Source organism: Triticum urartu, chromosome 7 (genome assembly GCF_003073215.2).
Source record: "Triticum urartu cultivar G1812 chromosome 7, Tu2.1, whole genome shotgun sequence".
NCBI lineage: Eukaryota > Viridiplantae > Streptophyta > Magnoliopsida > Poales > Poaceae > Triticum > Triticum urartu.
The window spans coordinates 638,121,872-638,143,878 of NC_053028.1; the positions used below are offsets into that span (position 1 = coordinate 638,121,872).

The 22,007-nt window shown below is 45.7% G+C and overlaps 2 protein-coding genes across 2 annotated transcripts; one reads left to right on the forward strand and one right to left on the reverse strand.

Annotated features, from left to right (window-relative positions):
* Positions 1-8,180: 8,180 nt before the first annotated feature.
* LOC125526062 (heat shock 70 kDa protein 16-like) lies at positions 8,181-14,057 on the reverse strand. The gene is made up of 10 exons (XM_048691090.1): positions 13,084-14,057; positions 12,550-12,867; positions 12,220-12,432; positions 10,931-11,023; positions 10,779-10,847; positions 10,102-10,302; positions 9,881-10,027; positions 9,437-9,565; positions 8,943-9,073; positions 8,181-8,832 (listed from the first exon to the last, which is right to left on the reverse strand). The coding sequence occupies exons 1-10, from the start codon at positions 13,933-13,935 to the stop codon at positions 8,772-8,774; spliced, it is 2,214 nt and encodes a 737-aa protein (XP_048547047.1). The 5' UTR covers positions 13,936-14,057; the 3' UTR covers positions 8,181-8,771.
* A 6,444-nt stretch (positions 14,058-20,501) lies between these two features.
* Positions 20,502-21,622, forward strand: LOC125519262 (BTB/POZ and MATH domain-containing protein 2-like). The gene has a single exon (XM_048684127.1). The coding sequence runs from the start codon at positions 20,502-20,504 to the stop codon at positions 21,369-21,371; it is 870 nt and encodes a 289-aa protein (XP_048540084.1). The 3' UTR covers positions 21,372-21,622.
* The last annotated feature ends 385 nt before the right edge of the window (positions 21,623-22,007 follow it).

A 22,007-nucleotide genomic window follows, 5' to 3' on the forward strand; every position in this document is an offset into this window, starting at 1 on the left:
ATCTGCCCTAGGCCTTTACAATGTTTTGGTCCACCCTAGCCCTGCTGGGCTTCGGCCCTGCACACATGGCCCACGCACCAACCCTAGTTGGCCGGCCCATGTAGAGCACGCTCGATCGCATTTGAAAAACAGAACAAAAAATCATAGAAAAGACAAAAAAAATTGTGAATAATTTTTTTCATGGATTTTGAGGAAAAATTCATCAATTTCAAAAAAGATCATCGAAATTGACAAAAGGTTCATCAAATTTGAAAAGGTTCATTGAATTTCAAAATAAGCTCATCGGTTTGAGGAAAAAGTTCATATATTTGCAAACAATTCATCGAACTAGGAAGAACAAAAAAACAAAAAAGAAAAAAGGAAAAAGAAAAAAAAGCAAGAATAAAGTGGGAAAAGTTGTAACTTATCAGATCTCGTTGGGTGGCGGGATGGGTTGCTGGTTCAATTCACAACCCACGCACATTTTTTCTCGGATTAAAAACACAGAAAAAAAGCTATATGGACCGGCCCAGCACGGGGCGCTTCAGGTGCCCGTTTGCAAAATACATAGTAATGGGCGCCTGAAGCACGAACTGCATCCTCTGCCTGCCCCTAGCGCTTTGCCCGACGCCGTTGCTTGCACGCTGTTTTGGACCGGATCGATCTGATCTACCGCGGCGGTCGCCGATCTCCCTGAGACTGCCTCGTACATGTTGCACGCTGCTCTGCCTACCGATTGCTTCAATTTTCCATGCTGCTGCGATAACACACCACGCCGATACGAAATAGTTGCAGACCAGCCGCACGATCAAACAACAACGAAGCTTTCTGACTGCTTCATCCGATCTTCTTATGTAACTAAACTTTTTTCTGGTATGTGCTTGCAATTTATGGATCGATACGGGTGGGGATGAGGCCGGTTGGTTACTGTGTATTCATATAAAATGGGTTCATTCGCAAAAAGTACTTCTAGAGTATATACTCTCATCTTGGTCAGACGGACAGTGGTATCCTCAGCCTACCAGGGTTTTCGGTACTCACATTATTTCTGAATTTACTTTAAGATTTCCAGCGATATACTTTCAGTGGGCGAAGACGTTTCTGTCGACGACGAGGCGCCTACGACGACTTCGTAAATCTCAAAATGATATGCCGGCTCAGTCTCTCAAAAATACTCATAGGGATAAGGTGTACGTGTGTGTGTTTATTTTTTTTAGAAAAGGAGGATGACCCCCGTCCTCTGCATCTGGACGACGATGCATACGGCCACTTTATTAATTATTCTCACAAGACCTTACAAAGAAATACAACAGGAATACTAAAGCCGCCGTCTAAGCAACAAATTGTCACTACACCTATCCAGTTGATAAAGGGGCGCAGATAGTCTGTGCCTAATACCAAACAGACATCGCGGCCAAACCTAACATCTAAGACCTGGGGTCCCATCCAGGACGCCTGCTGGGCATGGATCTCACCGGTCCGACGTGCACTCAGAGGCCGCCGCCGCCAACTGCCACCGCTCCATCTTCAGGACTGTACTGATGCATCAACCTTGATCGGTCCAGCTATCGTCGATGCCACCACGGCGCCCAACAGCACCTCCTCCCTGCGCGCAAACAGCTGAGCACGTCGCTGTCGCCACTGATACACCCCAGCACCATGCTGCCAAGTACCACTAGCCGACACAACTTGAAGTCTATGAAAGATTTGTCGTGCGTAGCACCTGCCGACCAGGCATGACAAAGTGTAGCATCTGTCGGTCAGGCATGACTTGACATCTCCACCGAAGCTCCGTGCAAGACGAAGCCGCTCCACCTCCAGCCTCTCTGAATGGGAGCACCCTAGGAAGACACGACAAAGAGTTGAGCACCACAATCACCACGAGAGCCGGACCAGCCGACCGCCATGGCGAAGCGACACCACTAAAGAGAGAACCGCCGCCATCAGGAACACCAAGAACGCGCTGCAGCTGTCCCACCTCCCGGCGGACCCAAAGCGGCGCCTTCAAGAAGGTGACGGAGCCGGGCACCGCCGCCGCCCAACCAAAGTTGTGGGTTTTCACCCGGGTGCAGGGGAGGATGAGGGGAGGGAGCTGGATCTCGAAGCCGCCTTCAAGAAGAAAACAGCGCCCGGAGCGCTGCCGGCGTCGTGGCCGCCGCAGCCGGCCAAGAAATTACTCCAATCCAGAGCTCGCAACCCCACATCCGCGCAATCAGCCACCGGATCCGGCGGGACTGACGAGGAGGAAGCAGCAACACGGGGGCGCCGTCTTCAGATCTGACGAAGGAGAGCAGCAGGGGATCCCTCCAACGCGGTGCCCGCATCCACCGCCAACTCGCCGCCCGCGCGACCGAGTAGATGCCGCCCTCAACACCGGCGAGTGCCACCCGCCCAGGACGACGCCGCCCTCACCAGCAGAGGCCGCCACCTCAAACCCTAGGCCCGAGCCCGAGCGGTGTCACGGCTGAGGGCCTCGCCGCCACCCTCATCGGCGATCGCGTGGGGGACCCGGCGCCCGTCTCTGGCGGCGGTGAAGGAAGGGATCGAGAAGAGGGGAGGTGGACGGGGAGATCGGTCGCCCCCGAGTCGCCCTCGAGAGGGCGTGTGTGCGTTCATAGAGGTAAGTGTATGCGCGTATGTATGAGCGCTTGCTACTGTGTTTAAAAATAAACTTCACGCACACACGTCCTAGCGGGTAACAAACGAGTGCCGGTTTAGTCTTTGGTTAATTATTTAATCTTATTATTAAACAATTAGATACCGACTCAATTATCTCCCTGACTCGAACAACTCCCGTGACAGTACGGATTCAATCACTTGTGATCTCCGATGGATTCAATCCGCAAGACAAAGAAGCGTGCGGCTCATCTGGTGGCCATCGAAGCACATCCCATTGGGAGGCGAGCTGATCGCATCCGGCAGCGGCAGCGGCAGCAATGAGCTGATCGTTTCCTTCACATGCATCTAGCACCTCATGCCGCTAGTCTAATCATTGATCTTGATGTTCCTAGTTTTCTCCAGGCGATCCAAATCCTAGCTGCCGCCGGCCGATGGATCAGAGATCGATCGAGCACGACACGACCGACTTGATGTTGATTGGAATCAGAGGTCAACGGTTTGTTCTTCAACTTTCTGTGCATGCCGATTCCATGGCTACACCTACATCTGTAGCATCTTCCTGTCCATTGATCACAGTCCTCTTGCTTTGCTTCCAGATCCTTTCCAGGAGATGGGCCTCATCGTTTGCCGGCGTACGTGAATTCCGTGAACGAAGAACATTTATGTGCTCCGTGGTTGTTACCAGAGGCTTGCGGATGAGGGCGTCTAGAATGGAAGAATCGATTCAGTGGCTTCTGGTGGTCGATGGCGGCAACAGCTAGCACACGTCGTGTGCTTGTCGATCTCCAACGAATTCTCATGGCCATACGGCGCGGCGCCCAGCTAGCCGTAAACCTGATTAGCATACGTACTTCATAGTTACTTCTGTTAGTGGATAAGTGATCAAATGTATAGTTTTGTCTACAACTGTTGTTTCGCCTTGGGAAATTGGTATCCCCAGCAAAAGGAACAGTAGCTCCGGTTGCTAATCTATTGTGTAGAAAACTACTCCCTCCGTCCTAAAATAAGTGAGTACTGATTTGACTGAAGCTAGAGCCTAGAGGATCCTACCTGTTTAGTTGTCGAAGAGTGCACTACCTTGCTTCCTTTATGTTAGTATCGGTTTTCTTAAATTGCTGCTTTAATTTTCTATTTGTAAAAGGGTACATGCATTTCCCGGCTTCAACGAGTGCTTCATTTTGCTTCGCGGAAGCCTTGTGTGCTTGGCGTCATATAAAAAAAATTAACACCCCCATTGTTTTCATATGGTTTCTTACTCTTTTATTCATGCTATTGTTTGCTCAGTGCGATACAAATTACACCTGTTTTTGCTCAATCTTCTTTTCGAATGGAGTATACCTTTTTTTTTGGTATCTTCATTCTGAATACTCCTTAGTTTGTACTTATTTATATTTCCAAGTGGATTATACTTCATTCTAAGTAAACTATATTGTGAAGTATATTGATGTAAATAGCATATGTTCCTTTACCCAAAAAAAGAGTCGCAATATGCGGTATATATATACCCCCATTGAAAAAAAAGAGTGTATATTCAACAAAAGGTATATGTTTCCAGACTAACATAGTAGTAATATATACTACAATATAAAACATGTACATACTCATACAAAAAGTAGCATATAGCCCTTATAAAAAAAAGAGTAGTATATATTTGTCTCGCACAAATAGTACATACTTGTATGCAGAAAAAACTATAAATTACAATGCAAATAGCAGTATATATACTCTGTCAAAAAATAAAAAAATTATGTTCTTCCATAAGAAGTGGTATATATATACTCGCATAAAAAAGTATATACATCACGGAAATTGCCCCAAAGTTGCAAAATATTACCCACCTATGTCACTTATCAGTGATAAAAAAACGTTTCACAAAGGGGAATCTCCCGCCTGGGCCGACCCATGCAGTAAGGACCTCGTATACCGTGCTTTGCGCGCTGGGAGAAGATGCAGCACACCTGTTTTGGCTGGCCCATGTCCGGACGGCCTGTTTTTTAAATTTCATCTTTTTCTTTTCCGTTTACATTTTTTTCTACTTTAAATAACTTGGGACTACAAAAAAGTTCATTGTGCCCTAGGCCATAGCAAAAGGAGCATTGGGCGAAGAGGAGAGGAGAGCTAGCTTAGCGGTGGCATGCCTGCCGGGAATGGAAATCCTCCTGCTTGCGGTCTCTCTCTCTCTCTCTCCCTCCCTCTCCCTCTCCCTCTCTCTCTCTCTTCGACGGGAAGATACGCAACATAGTTTTTTTTATAACTTAAAACTTTATTTCTCATATGATAGCCAAGTCATTTACAATAAGGTGAGAAACAAAGTCAGGTATAGAACTTTTCCAAAAATCGGAAAATCTATTTTTGAAAGAGAATTTTGCTAAGCTATCTGCTACTTCATTGGCCTCTTGGAAGCAGTGGATACATTCCACATTTGTAAGATCTGCTGTTAATTGTTTGCATTCTAGTACTATGGCAACATCTGGTCCAAAGAACTCATCGCCTTGGTTGAAAATCTGAACTGCATTTGTACTATCAGACTCAATAACCACTGAGCTGCAACCAATCCGGAGTGCAAGGATTATACCGTTGCATACTGCATGAATTTCTGCTGAGTCCACACTGCTAACATGGAGAATGAACCAGCAAGCAGCAACAACAACATCACCTTTATCGCCTCGAGCAATAGCTCCCGTAGCCCCTGACATGTTTTCAGAACAAAAGGATGCATCCACATTTATCTTGACCGTTCCCGCTGCTGGTTTCCACCACATATGCTCCCTCTTACGCACCGGAAATTTGGGCGATGATGCTCGGATAAAATTAGTACATAGTACTTTGATCGATGTGGCTGTACGATCAGGGGATTGTATGCTTACCCCCCTCACAAACTGACGGCGTTGCCACCAAATATACCATGCTGAAACCGCAATCAACTCTGCCTTTGGGAGCTCGTTCGAAACACCTTGAGCCCTGCATAGAATCTCCATGGTTACAGGTCCTGACCGATCTTCAGAAATAGTTCGACAAATGTCGTCTTCAAGGCCAAGTTCTGACCAAACTTCCATCGCTCGAGGACACGCAAAGAGACAATGTTGGATATCTTTCATACCAATCCTACAATGTGGACACTGTGCACTTAACGGAATATGGCGATTAGCTAAGGTTCCAAAGCAGGGGAGGACTCCTTTTAATGTTTTCCAGGTGAAATGCTTCACTTTCCCGGGTAAAACAAGGGCCCAAATGGTCTTCCAGATATCATTCAACTGAGAACCACCCTGACCATCTCCCCAACGCCACTAGTGTCCGAACTGGTGTTCAAATTCAACATGGTAAGCGGACCTAACTGAGAAAGTACCAGACCGCGTAGCATTCCAAGCTACAAAATCATCGAACACCTCAACCCTCAGTGGTATTTGTAAAATTCTTTGTGCATCCACAACTGAAAAAACTGAACGAACAAGTTCTTCATCCCACAAACCTGAGTGTGGATCTATTAGTTCTTCCACTTTATTCAACATTATCCCTCCTCTAGGCGTAATCACTTTCCTGGATTCACTAGAGGGTATCCAAGGATCTTGCCAAATGTCAATTCTTGAGCCAGTTCCAACATGCCATATACAGCCCTTTTGAATGTTTGAATGCCCACAACAATGTTCTGCCATGTAAACGAGGAACCCTTCTTGGGGCCCGCACTGAGAATATCATCATCTGAATAGTACTTAGCTTTCAGAACACGTGCACACAAGGAATCTGGATTCTGGAGAAGTCGCCAACACTGTTTTGCTAATAAAGCAAGGTTAAAACTGTGAAGGTCTCTAAACCCCATACCACCCTTCCTATTTGGGATGCACATCTTCCACCATGCAAACCAATGCAATTTCTTTTTCTCCTCATTATCTCTCCACCAAAACCCCGCAATCTCATCAGTAATATTTTTGCAAGTCCCTTTTGGGAGTTTAAACACAGGCATGGCATAAGTAGGGATCGCCTGTGCAACTGATTTTAATAAGATCTCTTTCCCTTGTATAGATAGAGTCTTCTCCTTCCACCCTTTCAATCTCTGACAAATTCTATCAATGAGATGCTGGAAGCAGTCACTTCGATCCAGTCCAACCATCGTAGGCAAACCTAAATACTTGTTAGAAAGGGCTTCTGTTAAGATATCCAGTTCCCTGCAAATCTCTTCTCTGACGTGGACATTGGTGTTTGGACTGAAAAAAAACACTTGATTTAGCAGTGCTAACCTGCTGCCCAGAGCTACTGCAGTATGTGGTAAGTATTCTCTTCAAGGTGTGTGCATTATGGGCATTGGCCCTCATCAATATCAAGGAATCATCAGCAAACAAGAGATGGGATATAGATGGAGCATTTCTACATACGAGAATACCTTCAATTCCGCCAATATCTTCCTCATGGGCTAACAAGCAAGATAAGCCCTCCGAGCACAACAAAAATAGATAAGGGGACAGAGGATCCCCCTGTCTCAGTCCCCTAGTAGGTATAAATTCTTCAGTCTCGGTGTCACTAAATCTCACTTTGTAACTTACTGAGGTCACACATTCCATGATTAACTCCTCCCAAAAAGAGTGGAACCCCAACTTCAGCATCATTTGTTTCAAAAATTCCCATTCTACTCTGTCATAAGCTTTTAACATATCAAGTTTCACTGCACAAACCCCGTTTGAGCCGTGGGTCTTTTTCTTAATTGCATGGAAACACTCATAGGCAACCAACACATTGTCCGTAATTAGCCGACCCGAAACAAAAGCACTTTAGGTTGGTGAAATAACATCCGGTAGGATTTTCTTCAACCTATTTGCCAGCATTTTGGAGATGATTTTGTACACAACATTGCACAGGCTAATAGGTCTGTATTGAGTGATTACCTCCGGGTTCTCAACCTTTGGGATCAGGACAATGTTTGTTTGGTTTCAACCATTAGGAATTTTTTTTATTGTTAATCGCATCAAGAACCTCGTTTGTTAGTTCCTCTACAAGAATATGCCAAAATCTCTTGAAAAATAGAGCATGCAGGCCGTCCGGACCAGGGGCCTTCATGTCTCCAATCTGAAACAACGCCTTCCGCACGTCCTCTCTTGAGAATAGTTTATCTCTTCAGTTTATCAAACAAATATGTTCTCTCAAAAGCGTCTCTCTCTCACGGTTTCCCTCTCCCGTTGTCTTCTTAGGGGGCAGCCCGTCTCCTCATATACCTTTTTTATAAAGAAAGCACCCTCTCCATGTCCTGTAGGGGATTCGAAGGCATAGCGGCAATAAAACCCCATATTTCCAACCAAGTCAATTTTTCTGATTTCACTCGTGATGTTTAGGGTTTCCCCTTTTTTATCTTCACTGGCATCTGCCACAAATTAGAAATTGTGCACTCCCTTTTCATTTAAGTTCTAACGTTTTATCCAAGTTAGAACTTGCACTTTCCCACAAAAATAGCACAATATGATTGTAAGCACATAAAGAAAAAAATGCCATGATATATTCAAAGAATTGCTTCTCATCTAACATTAAACAAACATGCAAATTTAATACTAAGAGAGTGAAACCACAATAAAATCAACTCATTCAAAAGTAAAATCTCACTGCAACAAAACATTCAAGCATGAAGATCTATGGTCATTGATCATATCTTCCATACATGAATACAGCAAGTTATAACCATGCGGTCCTTGGTAAGTAGATACATTGCACACAAATTTGCTTCCATTTCTCATCTTGTTCGTTCACATGAAACTAAAGCAGACGACTCCTTGGTAAGTAGATACATTGCACACAAATTTGCTTCCATTTCTCATCTTGTTCGTTCACATGAAACCACTAAAGCAGACGACTCCTTGGTAAGTAGATACATTGCACACAAATTTGCTTCCATTTCTCATCTTGTTCGTTCACATCAAACTAAAGCAGACGACAACCTTTATCTGATTACGAAGAAAAAGAATTCACATGTATCAACAATCATGGCTAGTGAAAACTGCACGTCAGTGTACTGAGATGCAGGCACCCAATGGCGGGCAGTGTGGTACAGAGTTGATCGTATGGCAAGGTTAGAAGATATCCGTACGTCCGTATATTTCTACAAAATGTCAAACCTGGCCATGGCCATTCTGCAGGGAATCCTCAGCAAGGTCTAATATCTCTATCTGATTTATGCATTTGATCTGAACCTGCTAGCATCCATCATCGTTGTCATGCCCCCGTGCCCTGCTAGTTACTATTTTGCTACATGACCTGCAAATGGAATCAGCCAAATCTAAGATATCGTGGAATGGAACACCAAACATTTTTTCAAAAGAGCACAAAATGCCAAATTTTGGATTCAAGGAAGAAAGGTCAAATACATGTCCAGCTCCTCTTCCTTTTTCTTGATTTCATGAGACCAAACTACAGGGTCAACATTCTTGGGCAAGGACTCCTGTAGTTGCGAGCTCTCCCTCAGCCACAGCTCAACTTTAGTGCACTCATTGTCAATCTGGCAGATAAACCGGTCATCAGAAGTGCAAGTAGCAACAGAATTCTATATAGCATGATACTATGCAGTATGCAGACAGAAAGACTAAGTTAAAACAAACTACTGTCAACACTTCGTGTGTTCATTATTAAGTAACCTAGGTTTATTTCAAAAGCTTCATCCCTTTTCTCTTTTGGCATTTGATTATTGTAATTCAAGGAATTACTATAATACACATATTGCAAGGAACATGAACAGTTTCACTTTACAACTTAGATCAACTTATCGCCGTGTTGAGTTAGTACAAACTAGCAGACCACACATAGATATGCAATGACTCAAGTGTTAATAAGGGCACACACAAAAAATGGTTAAATAACTTACAGCATCTCGTTCAGGCGCAGATAATGACTTGGCAGCCATTCTATGGTCAACAATGCACTTCAGAAGCTCCCTTGTAGCTTCAGCTCTGGCTTCCTCATCTTTACAACGATATTCAATGGGATCTACAAGCTTTAAATATAAAGAGAAACATAAGGAAATAGTCCAACAAAGAGGTGCATAGTCCAAAAATAGGAAGAACACATTGGAATCATCCGTGCATTAACATGGAATGTGCGATAGGATACGATGGACAACAAAGAACAGGTATAAAAACTATACAACTTGAATGTCAGTTAAGCCCAAAGGTGAAGTGATAAATCATGAAATACTATTAATACCGAGGACAAGAAAATACATTGACAAACATATATCAGAAAATATGTATAAGGTGTATAAGGGGCCATGGATGCAGATAAAAAAAACATCAAAAGGTACCATTTGTACCTTTTTTAGCTCCTCGAGTTTACTAGTGTAAACTGCTTCAGTCTCATCATCACCTTCTTCATAAAGCCAATCTTCTGTCTGCTGTAGATTAACTGAGATTTCTTCCCTTTCAGAATCAGTAGCAAAGCTCCGATACCTCTCAGAAAGCTAGAAAACAATTTATCAGCGAACAGAACTTTTAGGTTGGGAAAGGAATTGGGAAAACACTCTCAGACTGCCACCTTATTACGGGTGTCGTACACGTAGGATTCCAATGCGTTCTTCCTCTCTTTCGTTCGCTCGACAAGTTTATCCTGATAGGCCAGTTGTTGTTCTTGCTCTTGAGCTTCCAGCAATTCCTGCTTGCTCATTACGCCATAAATAGACTCAACAATTTGCAAGTCCTGCCGGTGCATTGGCGGTTCATTTCTCGACTTGTGATCCTGCACATAATAACAGTTGTCACACCTAGTTAGTTGGGCAATAATTGAAAGATGACAGTTGCATCATTTCTCGACTTTTAACATTTTATGCATCTGGTAGGGTATTCCCTCCCCCATTTCAAATACTCAACATACAAGGTATAAATAATCTTACGGTACCTTATCCCAACCAGCTAAGGATTAACAAGATTATCACAAAATTTAGCACCTTAAATAGTTAAAGTATCATATATATGCCAGTGGATTTGCATATAGTACCCACAAAAGGAGTATGCTTGCAAGTTAGTGCAGCACGTTTATTACCAACTTCAACACAGAACGCCAGCTGGCAATTATACTCATATAGAAACTCATGTACTACAATAGTTGTGAAAGTCTGCTGAAGTTGCATGCCTTTGGTCATCATACTGCAATTTAGTTAGAGGAACACATGTAGCATAGATCTAGGACCAGGGAGGGCTGGCATAATTCCTTACCATGTTATCATTGGAATCGAGTTCCATAGAGTCAGCAGAATTTGCATCCCTTTGATCATCGTCAATCAACTGAGGCAGTTTAAAGGTTAGAAAGACAATATTGAACAACTTATAACTAAAATCTGGCAGTGACTATGAAAGTTGACACTTACAACAGCTGATTCCACTGAAATAAGTCCATGGAGATTTAACCGGATTTTTACTTTCACTTTAGATTTTTCACTATGTGCTTCGAAAGGTCCAATCTGCAATAAGGAAATTACAACACTAGAATGATTAGAAGTAATCATGGAAGACATCAACATTTAACAGTTACAAATTATGAGGTCACCGCAGTAGGTAAATGTGCATGTTACATCCTCCTCTCCCAGCCCCTAAAACCCCTAACCCACCCACCCCAAAAAAAAAGTTTGTCCCGAACCATGACCTAATATGTATGGAGCTACCACCGGTCCATCCGAAATTAAGGATTCAAACTGTGGATCCCAGAGTTTCAGGGATAAATAAATAAACTGCGAGAGAGCACAACACTGATCTTTGAGTGCATTAAGGTCAGCTAGAGTTAGGAACACAAAAGTTATCTAAAATGTTTTTCAAAATGATGATCACTTGATCAGAAACTAAACAACCTGATACTTTGCGGTACAATAAAGGCACCACATGAGCTCTTACAAGACGAAATTTTATGATTTGTTAAGACAGCATGTTAGTGTTTCATGGTCAACTGAAGAGAGGCAGCATTGTGAATATGATGACTTCAATGATGACAGGAAAACATAACAATACTTTTTTGTTGAAAATATGTGTTGCAATCTCTTTAGAGAATGAAGTTGCAAGGTAGTTTCTGAAGAGAATCATTTCGTGATCTATAATATAAATCCTACAGTTCCAATTGTCTTGTTCTAGCACTAATGTTTACAATGGTTCACACTTACCAGGCATACACATTGAAGATATGCACTTCCAAATAAGAGATACTACAAATTGATTACCATCTTTATACTCATGTGTTATGATTGACAAGATTGTTTATCCATTCTAGGAGTATTGTCCATTGCCTACTAAAGCACCAATTAAGTGAACACAACAAGGCGTCTAGATGATAAGGCAGCAGAAGACATGAAAAAAGGTATCTTCTGATTATTGTAATTAACTTGTAAGCAAGGAGTGAAAGCATCAAAGGTTCTACAGAAACAGTGGTGCCATGAAATGAACAGAAGACATGAAAAAAGTATCTGGTTTTGTAATTAACTTGTAAGCAAGGAGTGAAAGCATCAAAGGTTCTACAAAACTTGTGCCATGATGAAACACTGTTGTCTTGGAGCTATTGTATTCACATGGAGATAACAGAGTCTTAGAGCTAAATAAAACAAAAGAGACATCTGGATCAAAAGGCTAAAACATGATCACATTTTATCAGTCAAGAGAGTTAATTGCATACCTCAAAACTACCGATTTGTGTTGAGGTGCCAGGGGGCAGTTCATTCTCATCCACGTAAAAAGCATCCAAAGTAAAACCACTGGTCCTATGCAAAGTAATTATCTTAACACTAGGAAGGGGCTGGCCTCTCCGGAACAATGTGTTGCTTGTCAATGCTGATATTGGGCCTTCATTTGTGCAAAATCCTATTGAGGCAGGGATTACATCTTGCACCTGAAATACACCAAATGCAACATTTCTCAGTAAACAGCCAGCAATACAGCATGCTTCAAGTACCACACTAAGCTTATATAACAAGAGACTATACAAGATAAAAGCTGGCATGCATACCTCATACTCCCGAACACGGAATGTGGGACTAAGCATTGCACACTGCAACGCGCAACCACGAGCCACGCACTCACTGACATTGATTGTGCGACTAGGCTCCCTTCTAAAGAATCCGGCCAGAACTCTAGCAATAGCAGGTACCCGAGACCCTGACCCAACGAGCTCCACAGACTGCAGCTTATCCAATCCAATACCTGAATCTGCCATCGCCCGCCTGCACGGCCCAACAACTCTCTCCAGCAACTCAGCACAGAGCTTCTCAAAGTCTTCCCTCCGGATCATCCCCCTCACGTCCTTCTCCTCCATGAGGCACTCTATGTTGACCACGGCCTCGGCGTTCGCGCTCAACACCTTCTTCGCCTTCTCACAGGCGGCCCTCAGCCTCATGCTCGCCTTCACATTACCCACGACATCGATCTTATACCTGTCCCTGAACTCCTCAGCGAAATGCTCGAACAGCACCTCGTCAAAGTCCCGGCCGCCCAGGTCCGCAATCATCCCCCTCACGTCCTTCTCCTCCATGAGGCACTCTATGTTGACCACGGCCTCGGCGTTCGCGCTCAACACCTTCTTCGCCTTCTCACAGGCGGCCCTCAGCCTCATGCTCGCCTTCACATTACCCACGACATCGATCTTATACCTGTCCCTGAACTCCTCAGCGAAATGCTCGAACAGCACCTCGTCAAAGTCCCGGCCGCCCAGGTCCGCATCGAAGCCGTGCGACAGCACCTTCATCCCGGACGCGTCGAAGGCGACGACCCCGGCCTGGGTGTCGGAGTGGCCGACGTCGACGAAGGCGACGAAGGTGGGGCCCCCGGCGACGCCGAGGTCGGAGCGGTAGAGGCCGTAGCCGAGGGCGGTGGCGGCGAGGTCGTGCATGAGGCGGAGCGGGCGGAGCCCCGCGACGGCCGCGGCGTCGACGTAGGCGCGGCGCTGCGCCTGCGTGAGGTAGCAGGGGACGGAGATCACGCAGTCGGCGACGGGGGCCCCGAGGTCGTCCTCGGCGAGCTGGCGCAGGTAGGCGAGCAACATGGCGAGGATGTGGGTCGGGGAGAGCGCGATGCGGCGGCCGAGGTGGTCGACGTGGACGCGGGCGCCCCCGCCGGCGCCGGAGCGGGCGACGTCGACGGGGAAGGGGAGGCGCGGGAGGTCGCGGGGGGCGGGGCGGGAGGCGAGGAGGAGGAGGCGCTTGGGGCTGGAGAAGGGGGCGTGGGAGGATGCGGCGCCGGACGCGTGCGCGCCCAGCAGGCGCGCGCTGTGGGAGAAGGCGACGGCGGCCGGCGACTCGCGCTTGGACTCGGCGTTGAGCAGCACGTCGATCCCACGCTGCCGCGCCGCCGCCGCCACCAGGGTGTCGTTGCCCACGTCGAGCCCCACCACGCTCATCGCGGCGGCGGCGGCGACGGCGGCTGGCCGGGGATTGGGATTCGGGATTCGATCGACGCGGCGAGGGGGTCGGGACTCGGGAGGGAGTGGGATTTTGGGGGGTGGGTGCGGGTGCGGGTGTGGGCGTGGGGGGTGGTGCGCCGGACCGGAGGGGAGGGGTACGGGCCGCGGGCGCCGGTGTGGGCGAGGACTAGTCTGGACTCTGGAGAGCAGGTGGTGCGGTCGGGTCGGGTCGGTTTTGCTGGCCCTGTCACTGCTCTGCTGGGACATGACTGACTGGTCCAATGAAGTTGCTAATCAGTAATCGCCATAATCATCGATTAACGATTAATCAATAATCCATCACATGTTAGTGTTGGCAGTGTTCTGATGCCATTCATTCAGATAGATGCCTTTGGTTTTGTTCGGGCTAGTTTTGATCTACACTTCCAAGTGCATTCCATCGATCGATCTCTTCATGTCTCTTATCCATCAGCCTCCCAATATTTTTTTTGTTCAGCAATTTAAGACTGCAGAATGGGTGGGTCAGATGGTTAATTAAGTTCAGGAAGGGCATCCCAGATTACACCCTTCACGATTGGAGCCCTTGCCACATAATTATAACCTTTGCGTTTGAGCGCTGTTTACTGGTATTGATGTACTCCCTTCGTTCTGATTTACTCGTCGTGGTTTTAGTTCAAGAGTACTAGGTAAGGTAACATGTCAAAGTTAAAACAGACACATGAGTCCTGGAACAACAGATTAAAGAAGTACTGTTGTGAATTATTTTTTCATAATTCTAGAAGATGAACCCTGTGGTAATATGTGTATCTATCCTTTTTTTGTGGAAAGTATGTGTATCTGTCCAACCCATAAGTATTAGGCATGGACAAACCTAAAATGTAATTTGTCTTGATGCCAAATGAAACAGATCACCTTAGGTTTGAAAGATAATTGTCCTGGATGCTCATAATATTTGTTGTGTCATGAGATACTTAGTCATTTGTAGCTGCCCTGTATCAAAACCATGGTCATGGGTCATGCAGTCTAGGCCCCAACAGATTCCATTTATTCTTTTCTCGTTCATGGTTATCAATGTAGTACTCCCTCCATTCTAAAATATAATGCGTCCGCGCTTCCCGAGGTCCAACTTTGACCATAAATTTAACCAACGAAACCGACTGCGACAGGAGAAAAAATTATATAATTGAAAACTTCTTTTGAATACGAATTCATTAGTATAACTTTTGCTCCAGCCGCAGTCAGTCTCGTTGGTTAAATTTATGATCAAAATTGAAGCACGGGAATAGAGGAAGCACTATATTTTAAAACGGAGGGAGTAGTTCATAGAGGGTAGGGTGCCCAAAAGTATATGTATAGTTAGCTTACGTGTGACCACGTACCAATTTTTTGATAGATACAAATGGAATCTGTAATATTATATCCTATTTTTACCAGTTTGCTTATTAATGCGTTTCTATCATGTAAATTCTGCAGGGAAGTTCTACTCTGCAGTGCTCTTTGCCATTCGTGGCTTCCTATGAAAAATCTGTCACTTAACTGAAAGTATGTCAAGGGAATACCTTATATAATTATAGGTTAGTTGCTTCCATGTGATTGTTGTTTTTAGTTACATGGACAATGTCGATCTCGGAGCTTATATATGTAAAAGTTATCATGCTCTTTTCAGACAATTGCTTTTAGACAAAAGGAATTGATATTTGTGTTAGCAGGAAGAAGGGGAGGAGAAATTGTTACTCTTTTGTTCAGATAATCTTCAAAGGTTTTATTATTCTAATATTGGAGCTTCATCACTCACTGTCAAGTGTAGCAAGTTACTACAATGGCCATGTTTCGGGAAAGTGCTCATGTGAGCCCGAGCACACCTAAGCTCGCTATCTACGCCATCAGCTGGCTTCGGGATGCTCGACCGAACAGGTATAGGCCCAGGTATACTCCCTGTATTGTTATTTTATTCAGGGCCCATGGCCTACATCTGAAAAGTGGCCGACGTTACCCCGTTATTGACGCCCAAACCGGCTCGGATGGGAGACGACGGTATGGGCCGTCATCTATCGGATTCTGGACCAACATCGTCCCCATTTCATCCTTCTCTGCCGCGACGCAGGTGCAGCCACCGGCGGCAGGATCGTGGTCGCCGTATCCCTGAAGAGTGTCAGCGCCGGCAACTCCTGTGGCCTTCCACCATCACAGCGTTTCGTCCAGATCAGTATCATCAGCACCTAGCCCCCTGCAAAATACAGGCGTTAGTCTTCAGACATTCGTAAGATCATGCAGGTGTTCATTCCTGAATATCAACTAGATTATAGATGCTTGCATCCTCCGAGACAGCAGAAAGAGCTGAAGACAAATTTATGGCACCTCAGATCCTTCTCCTTCACGGACGCCCTCCGAAGCTACATCGACCTGAAAATGTCATTCATACCAAACTGACGAACATCCCCAAAACATAGAAAAGAGCCACATACAACACGAATGCAAAGTACCTCCACCAAAAGCACATCTCGCTCGGAGTATGCATCTGATCGTGTAATTGCTGATCCGCCGTCCGAGAAGACAGGGGGAGCCATCTCCTCTCTTTGCCAAGAGCTGCACAACAGTATTGCTATATCTACATGAACCAATGACAAACGCAGGGGACAACTCATCTCAGTCTCACATGGTAAATATGTATACAGTCTCCACAGTGCTCATGTAGTTCAAAATTTGAACGCATGGAACTACCATATGTACATGAGCATTACCATAGCTTCGCTTGTCTGAAGCCTGTCAGTTACTGAAAGCTTCATTAACTTGCTGGAGCATTCAGCAAGCAGAAACTAAGCAGGTGGCCATCTATTTGATCTACAAAGATCAATCAACACATATAACCCTTTCTGAATATAAAACACAGTATATGATCTGTTCCACGTCTATGATAACAACTTTCTGAATATACAACAGTATATGATCGGTTCCACTCTGAAAGATAACAATTGCATGCAAAAAATTAAGACCACCACTGTTTTATTCAGGAAACTGCCTGTCAATAATATGGAACTAATGTAATGTCACAACACATCTCCGATTCGAAACATGCAGAAACAATTTTGTCTGAACAATTTACAGGCATAGTCAAAGTAATAGTACAACATAACTGAAGATTTTCCAAACACGCAACATTCAAACTACACGAGCACATTTCAACACTATTTTTTTTCAAATCAGCCTTCATTCATTCTTAGCTCCGGTGTTTTGTTCTAGTTGTTTCGACCGTGACCTTCTACCCCACAATTCTTGCAGTGCGCAGGTTTCCGAGCTTGGTTTGGAACATCTCCACAATCTGGGCATGTCGTCCGCTTGTGCTCTGCCGCCAATAAATGATTCAAAATCTTGTTTTCTTGATGAAACCTTTGTATGGCACCTTTTATCTGCTATGTACCAACCGTTGTCCATGGAATTGGAACGCTGCAGCCTTATCAGAGCAGGGCACTCACAACGACAAGACTTAGTGTTCTCCACGAACGCCTTCCCCTGATGCCCATTTGTACACAATGAGAAATAAGTTTAGTAATGAACAATTCAGTAGCTAGCAGTGTTCAGCAATACCAAAGCATTTTTTACATACAGCGCGGCCACAGACTATTTTTTGCATGCATTTCTTGCATGCATTTCTCCCAAGAGTATATGTTGTGAAGATCATAGGCTTCATCCGAAGTATCAAAACTTGTCCCCAATTTTGGCACAATTACATTATCTGCAAGATTTTTAGCAGAACCACGGATTGCTTTCTCCAGTGTAAAAATACCAGACACTGTGTCCTGCCTACCGCGGCAGCATAAATCCTAACTCTGCGAGCAAATAACACTATTTTTTGATAAAATTGCAAATGCAAGGCAGTTTCATAAGTATCCCAGAAACCGGCCAGAACACTTTCACTTAGTTTCCCCATTTTCTCCAGTGCAAAAATCATCCTATTAGGGCATGGCGCCCTGCCTGGCTCGGCAACCCCAATTGTGACTCTGGGTGTAAATCACGGTGTTCAGACAGAAACGGATAACGAACAAATGCAAATTACTCTCCTCATCCAAATGTAAATCACAGTGTTCAGACAAAAATAGTCGATGCAAACATAAAGCCAGAAAAAACTAGATTGCCGAGCTATCACATACAACAAAGACTCTAAATTACTCCCTGATTAAAAATTCAGCCTGGCTCAAGCAGCACGCAGGCACAAACACCATACAGGAAATCAATTATTTGCCCACAGCGCACCAGCCATAGTGCAAAAATAACCGTTAAGTGTTTCAACTCTTGGTCATTCAAACACACACCACGAACTATGTCACACAGAATCTAAATCGTCACAAAGCCATACCTTTGCGTTCACCTAGCAGCTTTGAGGTCGATCTGCTCTACAGATTGCTCAGATGCTTGAGCGGAATCTTCAATCCCTGTCCCCGCCGCCATTTGTGCGGCACAGATCTGGCCGTCCGCACTTGCTGCCATCATGGGCAGCAGCCCAACCGCCTCCATGGGGAGGTCTGCCGTCTGCACACCACAAATCGCGAAATACAGTTTAGATCTTTAGAAATCGCCACCACAAATTATAATTCAATACATACACAACGACTCAGATTCGTACCTCTTAATGGGCTGCATAAAAAAACTCCATCTTCGCGGGTTGCCGCAGGCATCTTCTCGCACGCCGTAGGTCGCCGAGATCGTCGACAAAGGAAGGATCCAATCTCATGAGGTAGAAGACAACTGCTCCTAGCGACCCCTTTGCATTTACTCGGCTACTGTCGGTTCTCGCAGTTACTGGGAAAGCAGAAAACCTGAGCCACGGATCAGGACGACATTGACGTCTCGAGCCACGGCTGTGTTCCCACTCTTGGACGGCGTTCATCATCTGTGCGAGACATGGCCCACTGCTCAGGTCTGCATGTGTACGTATATCTCATTTTTCTCTATTTTTGGCAGAACCCGAGCCTGTCGCGCGCATTAAATGCGGCGAATCGCGAGGCTATACCCAACCGCTCAGATAACGAGGGCCTGTGTGCTCGAGTTCACAAACTCCGCGTCCCATGTTTCGTTTCTAGTTTTCATGATTTGTTGAGGTCTCTCAGTAACTATGTAGATACGAAGATTGATTTACCCAAGTGGGTCACCAGCGGTTCGAGCTGTTGTCATGGGAGAGCCATCCGCATGGAAGGGATCTTGGTTAGCCGAGCTCCTCGCCGATGCCTTGTCATGCAATATGTTATGCAGATTGATAGACGGGGAAGACGATTCCGACAACCACAACGAATCAGAGATGTGAGGAGAACCAGGTCCCATCAAGGGTGCCAATTTGTTTGACATGAGAAAAAAAATTAGAGTACCCCCAACACCCATCGCACGAGGTTGCCAAGGTTATTTAGTCTAGACAAAACAAACGGCAACACGGTTGCACGTGCACACAATCCTTCAGCAAGACGGAAATGACAAGGTGCCGACGGTGGTGGATGAAGAGGCCGGGCATCACGGCGGCATGCCCGAGAGGAAAGGGGGAGGTGCCGATGTGCGAGAGGATGCCAACCACGTTGTGAGAAGGGACGAGACCAACAGAAAATATCTTCTGTGTCAAAGAAAAATGAGGCGATGATCAACCGGGAGTTCCTATAATTAAAGAGTTGGAAATGATTTGATTGAATTAAAAAAACTTATTTTTATGGTAAAATTTGCAGCCAAATCTTATTTAAAATTCCATAAGCAAATTCGAATATCATATAGCAGCACTAATCGTTTGACCGGAAAACCTTTTTTTAGATTTTTTTTTACCCTGAGCGATGGGCCTTCAAGCCCAGCCACGTGGTAACCCTCCCTCCTAGCTCGCTCGCTCGCCCGCCCTAGGCAGGCCCAGTCCGCGCGCACAGAAAGACGACGAGCCGCCGCCGCCGCCGCAAACTCTGTCTTCGTGCAGCTTCCCCTTCCCCGGTTCTTCGTGGAGCTACGACAAGTTCGTCAGGAGAGACGCCCTCGAATCAAGATGGCAATGGAGCCCCGAAACTCGTATCCCCGCGGGTTTTTACCCTATTAGAGAACGGGGATGGGCGACTTCCTATCCCCGCGGGGCTCCTCGTGAGTACATTATTAAACCCGGCATGTTTCACGGGTTTAAACCCGTTTGAGTACTACCCGAACCCGAAACCCGAAAAAACCCGTCAAAATACATTATTTAGCACGCAACGATCCATCTTGACTCAAGTGGCCCAAAGCCACAGTGCCCGAGGAGCCGAGCCCCACAGCATCGAGGCCCTGGAGTACAAACCAACCTCTCACTCGGTCGCTGCAGTGTTGCTCGCTCTTTAGGACTCTCTCTCCCGCACAACACGACACCTAAACCTAAACCTAGGTCCCCCAGCCGTCGCCTGCTGCTGTAATATGCTCCTGTTTTTCTTCCAACTGTTGATGTTTTCATTGACTTCTTGTGGGGACGGGTTCCCCGTGGGTTTTGAAAACCCGATGGGTTTAAGGGACGGGCAAAAATTTAACCCCGCGCATGTTGACGGAGACGGGGACGGGTTTACGATTTTCTCGTGAGGATGGGTTTGGGCAAGCAAAACCCGGTGGGTTTCGTCCTCGTTGCCATCTTGACCCTCGAACGATCGGCGAACCTAAGGGGTGACTGCTTCACCATCCGGTGCGACATCATGGTTGTCCACGACACCAAGGGCGGCGGCGGCGAGGCGCTCCTGCCCGACATACACCGGCATTTCGGCGATCTCTTTCAAACCAATGTGGGTGCTGATGTGACGTTCGAGGTCGGTGGCGAGACGATCGCTGCACACAGATGCGTGCTTGCAGCCCGATCTAACGTCTTCAGGGCACAGCTCTTTGACCCCATGAAGGAGGGCAGTACTGCTACTACATCCAGTGTCATACGGATCGAAGACATGGAAGCAAGCATATTCAGAGCCTTGCTTAGCTTTGTCTACACAGACTCATTCCCTGCGATGCACGAGGATAGCATGGAGGAGGACAAAATGTCACACGTTGTGGAGCATGGACAAGGAGAGGAAGCTGCAGAAGACAAAATGCCAGAAGCTGCGGAACAAGGACTAGGAGAGGAAGCAGTAGAGGATGAAACGCGCGTGCAATGGCTGCAGGACTTGTTTGTAGCGGCAGACAGATATGATCTCCAACGGCTCAAGTTCATCTGTGAAAAACAGCTATCTGAGCTCATAGGTGTCCGCTCGGTGACGTCCACCCTTGCTATGGCTGAGCGGCACCACTGCCGCGGATTGAAAGAGGCGTGCATTAAGTTTATCCTGGTCCAGTCTCCCTCATGTTTGCAAACAATAATGGCGACCGATGGCTGGGAGCATATAATCGCGACCTATCCCTCTGTTTTGAACGAGCTCATCGCCGAGGTTATCGATTTGAACCAGCAGACTCTATCACTCTTTAGTTAGATCTGAAGTGACACTGCTATGCATATGTGGGATCCTCTAGACTATAGAGGTCGTAGTCCATGTCTCTTGTTTTTTTTTATCTTGTCATCTATATAATTTGCCTGTATGCCGAATCAGAAAAATCCCAACATATAGGCAAATTGTCCCTTCATGGAATGGATGGTCTGTAAATTCAAATGCCGAGTGCAAATTGATTTGGCATTGCAGCAGTGTGAAACTTTAGTAGCTACTAGTTGTTTTATCCGCATATATCTATCTTCATTACTGTGTTGCATATTGTTGCTTTCGTAGCAGTTGTTAAGAAGAATAATGTTGATGTTTCTGGTTAGGCATTTTATGAAGCTAGATTTAGGCGAAAGAATTTGCAAGATAAGATAGATCACCCAAGAATACCGGTTATGTGACAGCGATAGTGTGAAATCTTGGTCCAGTGCCTAGTAACCTTCTCCTGGGTGCTTAGTGTTCTCCTCGGCCGGCCCATTCCCATTTGAGAGGAAGGTCGGTGCTTGGAATTTTGCAGAGCCAAATGTTGTAGCTGTGCCCTGTACCCAAAAGGATGACTCCATCTGGTGTATTTTGAAACACCAGAGATCCATTGCTGCCAATTTCGGCGACGAAAAGATGGGGCAAGCTTTG